The 7,187-nt window shown below is 32.6% G+C and overlaps 1 protein-coding gene across 1 annotated transcript; it reads left to right on the plus strand.

Annotated features, from left to right (window-relative positions):
• Window positions 1–1,006: 1,006 nt before the first annotated feature.
• LOC115984075 (L-aminoadipate-semialdehyde dehydrogenase-phosphopantetheinyl transferase-like) lies at window positions 1,007–6,650 on the plus strand. The gene is made up of 5 exons (XM_031106955.1): window positions 1,007–1,181; window positions 1,820–1,952; window positions 4,208–4,452; window positions 5,041–5,212; window positions 5,883–6,650. The coding sequence occupies exons 1-5, from the start codon at window positions 1,066–1,068 to the stop codon at window positions 6,081–6,083; spliced, it is 867 nt and encodes a 288-aa protein (XP_030962815.1). The 5' UTR covers window positions 1,007–1,065; the 3' UTR covers window positions 6,084–6,650.
• The last annotated feature ends 537 nt before the right edge of the window (window positions 6,651–7,187 follow it).

Consider the following 7,187-nt stretch of genomic DNA (forward strand, 5'->3'; position numbering starts at 1 on the left):
TAAGAGTGGATTATTAACCATAATTGGATCTCAGTTTCAACAACGTAGCTTAATTGCAATCTACAAAGTAGTTTTCGGACACATTTTTAATGGTCTTGGATGAGTTGCAACCTAACATGAAGTAGCAAAAGTCTATAACATTATCACATTCCAATCGTTATTATATATGATATAGTTTCCATCATAGGATATTAAATGAAATTTCATATATAATATAGCTATATACTTGAGGAATTGTCTAGAAGCTAAACTGAATTTTTAAAACCCAAAACGCATAATTAATTAACTGGGAAATGTTAAATTCGGACACACAAATATGTTTGGCTTGGGTATTCTGCACTTTAAAAAAAAAAAAAAAAAACTGGATGACACATCGTTAAAATAGGCCATTTTGTTTGATAAGATAAATTAGGCCACCTTGATTCTAGGCCAGACATAATATAAAATTAGCAAAAACTGATTAGTATTTTGGTTTGATGATAAAAAATTATCATAAAGAGCGGATGCCGTAAATTGAAACTTTTTAAATATATATGTATATATAAAATTAGCAGAATTAGATCCAGACAAAACTAATAAAACTCATTTTTGAAAATGGTTGGACTAAAATCCCCTGTTGGAAACTTCAAATACTATTCTAAAAAAAAAAAAAAATTCAAATACTAAAAATATTATCTTAGAATAAGAGATATATAGTCCAATTTTCACTTATACAAATTGATATCTTGATCTAACAAGAGATCATAGGTTGAAACTCTATTTATATATTAAAAAAATACTAAAAATATTAAACATATATAAAATTTAGAGGCAATTTTGACCAAAATTTTTTCCCTTTAAAAAAATAAATTTACAGGCCTGTGGGTCTGAACCTATGATCACTACCCAAAGTGGAATACCGGTTGTGCTATAATCAAAACACACAGAAATTTACTCTCCAAAAAAAAAAAAAAAAAAAACACACACAGAAATTTGTCCCAAAAAAAAAAAAAAAAAAAGGGAGAGAAATCTGAAGAGAGGGAGAGAGAGAGAAAGCAAAGCTTTTAATTAATTCTAAGTTTGAAAATGGAGAAAGGAGTACAGAGATGGGTAGTGGACATATCAAAGTGGGACCCATCTCCCAATTACATCTGCTCTGCCCTCTCTCTTCTCCCTCAACATCAACGCTCCTTTGTTACAAGGTTTTTGCTTCTCTTTTCTCTCCTTTACTCTCTGTTTGCTTTCTGGGAAAATTAAAAGAAAACCATTTCTGTTCTATGCTATTCTTAAAAGTTATATTTATTTTTTAATAACGAGTTGTCCTTGAAATTCACATACATCATCAATATCTGTCCTTTTTCAATAAAGTTTTTTATTGGTCTTTCAGAATCATGCGGTGAAGCTGTGTTTGGTCTCCAAGAAAATTAACAATTGGAATTCTGAACATATATATTCACAAACTGAAATAGCATAATTATTTTGTTCAAGATTTAATCTTGGTGTCTTTCCTAGAGGTGATTCAGTCTGATTTTTTTTATTATTTTTTATTATTTTTTTTTTTATCAATGTTATATCTTGGTTGATCTTTGTTTAGTTATATGAAGTTGGTGTAGTAGATTGTAGTTTGTAGGGTGTCTTAACAATGTAGAATTGTTTTTTTCACTGTATTTGTACTTTAGTTTCTTTGTTTGCAGCTTGTTGCTGTATGATGATGAGTGATGACTTTTGTTGTACTATGTTTTGATTTATTAATAAAATTTCAGCTTATTTATCAAAGAAAGAAATGTTGAATTGTTTGCGTAAGAGTCCATGACCTTTCAATTTGCCTTCACATTGGTAGGTTTGTGAGAGTGGAGGATAGAAAACGGGCACTTGTGAGCCGATTGCTTCAGTATGCTCTTGTACATGAAGTGCTGGGAATCCCATTTGATGAAATCACCATAAATCGCACATTGGAGGGCAAGCCATATCTGGTATAACCATAGCTAACAATTTTATTATTATTATTTTTTGAATTCAACAGATAATATGTGTGTGTTACCCAATTTTGGGACTCTTGGTGATTATGTGGTCAGGTTCAGATTCAAATATGAATTTCAAGTCAATTTTGGTCTTTATATTTGATTTTAAGTTTTTGCATCTTATTCTTAAGACATCAATTAAAGTATAACTTAGGGATAAGAAATATTACACGTAAAATTACAAAGATCAATGAACCCTAAAAGAGAAAAACAACAAACATCCCCAATTTTCCTCAACTAGTTAAACAAATAATTTTGAAGAGTAAGCTTCAATCCCATCAAATCATCTAGTATCGACTATGTAATTATTAAGCAGGAGTAGTCATCATGTGGCCAACATGCCAATAAGCTCTTGCTCAAATGGCACCTCCTCTCGTTGTAAGAGTAAGTTGCAGAGTGAGGCCATGAGTTTGAGATCCACTGGGTGTGTGTAATTACCCACTGTGTTCCCCATGGATTTGACTTAATTAGGAAAAAATAGTCTTAGCATAAAGAACTGATTTGTTCCCATGAATTCAACTGCAATTAGGAAAAAATGGTTTTTGGCAAAAAGATTTTCAACTGATAATTATGTGATATACATGGATAATTATGATGGAATATCAATCTGAAATTTGCTGCATCAGAGATAATTGGGATAAGTGCATAATGGTCCATTTATATTGGCTTGGCTATGAACAACCAAATCGAGGCTTTGGCTGAACCCTTATAGCTTCAAGCAGTTTTACTGGTCAGACCACCAAAACATAGATGGATGGGTGTAGTCCTATCAAAAGTTAATACAAATAGTAAGTCTTACAACAATTTCACCCATCCCTTTGCTACTTAAGCCAAGCCTAGATGCAATGAAGTAATATTCTATATAGCAGCAGGATAATTTCAATTATCAATTACTTATCAAAAAAAAAAAAAAAAAATTCAATTTTCAATAAGGGGTAAAAGAGAGAGGAGAGAGAGAGAGTAACATAGGAGGAAGTTTCTAGAATGCAGAGGATATTTCTGCCGTGTGTGATAGTGTGATCGTTTGTTCTTTTACCCAAATTTACTCTGTGTGTGTGTGTATATATATATATATATATATAAATAAAACTGAATAGAAATGTTCCTTTTCCACTTTTATAATTCAGTTTATATCATATATAATTATTGTGTCATGCATGTCATAGTTTTCATTATGTCTTTTCCAAGTATCCTGATGTAGATTCAATGTTGCAACTCATTTCATATTTGATATGATGCACTTTTTGTACCTATAACTATCAATTGTCAATAATCATGACTTTTAAAAATATTTCATGCAAAAAAGTTTATATAAGAAACAAGCATAACATATTTTTGGATAATTTGATAGTCGGGGGAGGAGGGAGGGAGAAATCAAACCTAATAGATATTAGAAAGATGGTAGACTTTCGCACTATCTCCAAAATTTCTTGATATGCATGTTATTGGTCTTCAGAGTCATGGTAAATATCAAAAGATAATAAATAAATAAAAGGCGATCTATTGGATTTTGCCAAGAAGTTACAATTAATTGGGTCAGAATGGCTCATTTTGTTACTTGCTTTTGAATAATGTGGAAGCAAGCTATGTCTTTGTTATTCTCTCTCTCATTAAAACCCACAAAATTGGAAACTTTCTTTTGTATCTATTTTTCTCAAACAAAACCTGCTCTCCTTAGATTCTCAATTTTAGAATTGTGTTGAGAGTTTCATCATTATGAAGAAGAGTGAAAGGAAAGTATGACAATAAACTGCAGATCTAGAAAATTAGAGAGGATAATAATATTTTAGTGACAATATTTATCTGTGAATGTGAGCAATAGTATGAAATTCTATTGGGAGCCAGTGTTTATGTCTATTTCTGTCTTCTAGTAGAAAAATCTATTGGTAAGGAGTTGCCGAGTTGAAGTTTATTCAATTTGCTACTTTAGCCTCATCGTTTAGTAGTGTTTTTTTAATTTTATTTTTATTTTTATTATTGTTGATTTTAAATATGTAAATTAGAGGGTGACACCAAAATCATCCTTCTATAGTAGTGTAGCACTAAAACCCTCCCCTTGACAGAGCAAGGTACATGTTAAAGTCATGGGTTCAGGTTCACGTATAACTTACCAATAAAAAAAATAGATATCATCTTATATCTTTTTCAGCTTACTTGTAGCTCCATTACCATAATTATATTTACTATACCGCGTTTGTCCTTTTCAGGAAAATGATAATGCTGGCTTGGAATTTCCCAATTTTAATTTCAATGTATCACATCATGGTGACTATGTGGCTATAGCATCTGAACCTTTGTGCCTTGTAGGGTTGGACATAGTTTCTTATGACATTCCCCCAAAGGAGACAGTTCTAGAATTCATTCAGAAATTCTCCTCATACTTTTCAAGTTTGGAATGGGATAATATAGTGAATGCCGGCTCTTGTGATGGTATTTTGGCTGAGTTTAATAGGTAAAATTGCACTTCATCTATAAGATGATTCTTATCAGCAAAACCATTGAGCCAACTAGAAGGCGTGCAATTCAGTATATTTTCTTAGAAATCAATTATTCAATCTCTTTTTAATGATATTTTCTTTTAATATTCACCACCGTTATCATGTTTCCACCCCATCTTGCACAACAGTAGTAAATTGAGTAGCACAAAACTGTAGTCAGCTTACATCTAAGGTGCATTCTGTTGTCTAGAAAATAGATTACACACACACACACATGTCGAAATTAGGACGGTATCCAGCCAGGAGCCTGCTTTGATTGATTAATTTTACCTGTTTATTCTCAGGAAGACAATGATTGACCTACTATTATCATGCATTTATAGCTCTATTGAAATTCCAGTGGGTAGAAAACTTACCCCCCCTCCTCTTCCCCCCTCTGAAAAAAGATAGAAAAAGAGTTCCTTCCTCTTCTACAAGAGCAACTTTGATTATTCTTTTAATTGCATAGAGTACTAATGTTAGTGTCCTACCTGATAATATTTTAGTTGTGAACCAACCAGAAATACTAGAGTATTAACTGACAATTTATACTTTTTTTGCAGATATTGGTGTTTGAAAGAAGCATATGTCAAAGCAATAGGAAGCGGACTGGCATATGGGTTGGACAAAGTGGAGTTTCATCACATTAGGTGGACCAACATATCTGTCAAAATTAATGGGGAGGATACAAGGGAATGGAGATTTTGGCTTTTTGAGTTGGGGAAAGGACATTGGGTTAGTTCCTGTCATGCCTTAATATATATCTTTCATTGAAGTTTTGGATCTTGAAATGCCTTTGAAGTGTGTCAATCCTGTTTAAGATTGAAATGATGCTTCTTATAGCTTCCATATGCTGTAATATTGCAGTATTTTATGCATGCTGATTTTGGTTAAATACACAGAAGCATTCCAGGCTGTATATTATAAATTCCAGCTTCCTTTATCCAGAAGTTAAGATGAATCATTTTATTCTACAGAGTAATTTGGTTTTTGATAGTTTTAAATTAACCAATGCCTTTTCAAAGGTGAAATTTGCTCACTTAGTCTAAAACTCTCACCGTAAATGAAAGAAAAAGATCACTATTATCATTGAAATTGAATAATAAAATAAATAGTAAAAGCAAAAAAATGATTGTTACTTTCTTGATAGAAGTATATAGTTTAAGCCCAAGTTTCTATTGAGACATGAATAGTAAAATTTCTTGATAGAAGTATATAGTTTAAGCCCAAGTTTCTATTGAGACATGAATAGTAAAAATAAAAATAAAAAACGATTGTTACTTGATAGAAGTATATAATTTAAGACCAAGTTTCTAATTTTATGGTAAATGATTAAAAAAATAATTTAAAACATGTAGTATTTAAAACTTTTTGCCTTGTATAACAGCTTTTAATGGATTTGCAGGCATCGATTGCAAGAGGACACCCTAGATCAGCCACTGAGAGTTACAGGAAAACATTAAAAGGGAGTGAGTTTAATTTAGAGGAATTTCATAAGGGTCTTCATCTTCCCAATGTAGATTTTGTGTCACGAACTGTAGAAGAATTAATTTCAGTCTTGCATGGAGAAGCTTACAATATACCTGGTGATAAAAGGAATACATAAGATTGTTGAAACAGAATACATGGAAGTTGAAGCCTAATGGGGATTTTGACATCCGGTTGTATTATAACAAATTAAGGGCTTCTCCCTCAATTGTCTTTCCTTGGAAAGCTATATGGAGAGCAAAGGCCTCTAGGCGAGTTTCTTTTTTTGTTTGGTGTGTAGCTTGGAATAAGATCTTAACGGGATTGGATTTTGTGGACTAGTGCATTGTGTGCCGACATTCTGGAGAGACGATAGATCACTTACTTCTTCATTGTGAGATAGCTTATTGGTTATGGAGTTTTGTCTTTAAAACTTTTGGCTTGTCTTGGGTTATACTTAGATCAATCCCAGATTTGCTTTTTGGTTGGTGGAATTGGTTGGGGAAGCATTCATCTCAGATTTAGAACTTACTTCTGTTGTGCATCCTATGGTGTATTTGGAAGGAACGGAATTGGCGGACTTTTGAGGATTTGGATAGTTCCGGTGATCGGATACTTGCTTCTTTTAGTGGAACTCTTTTTGATTGGTCTCGGGCATGGGGACTCACGACTAGTGATTCTCTCCCTTCTTTTCTTAGCTCTCTTTCTCTTTTGAAATTATTTTGTTGATTGGTTTTCTTTTATGTTTTTTCCTTGTATTTTCTAGGTTTGCCCTATGTTCTTCATGCATAGAGTAGCCATTTGTATATATAACATTCTTATCAAAAAAAGAAAAAAAAAAGAATACATGGTGAAAGTCAATGACATTAATTTGACATGCTGTAGCATACGGTCTAAATATCAAATTTTGCATATTGGGGATGTGGTTCCTCACAATGGCATTTCGTTTGTAGTAGGCTGGGGGCTCCTCTTATATCTTACCGAGAGATAAGAATTCTATTTGCTAATCACTTGTATGTCAGAGTTGAAGGGTAAGAGATGTTTTCATGCCCCTTGAGGAAGCATGCTAGAATTGCTTCCCATGGAAAGGTTGGATTGCGTTAGAGTTATATGCATGGTGGAATCTGAAATTTATCGACGCTCTGCAACTCTGAACAATTTTTTACCTCGTGATAAGTAAACATATTTAGGGATCCAAACAGACAAGGTTGAACATGTTGCTCTACCTTCCAACCCTTATTTT

The sequence above is a fragment of the Quercus lobata genome, chromosome 4 (genome assembly GCF_001633185.2).
Source record: "Quercus lobata isolate SW786 chromosome 4, ValleyOak3.0 Primary Assembly, whole genome shotgun sequence".
Taxonomy (NCBI): domain Eukaryota; kingdom Viridiplantae; phylum Streptophyta; class Magnoliopsida; order Fagales; family Fagaceae; genus Quercus; species Quercus lobata.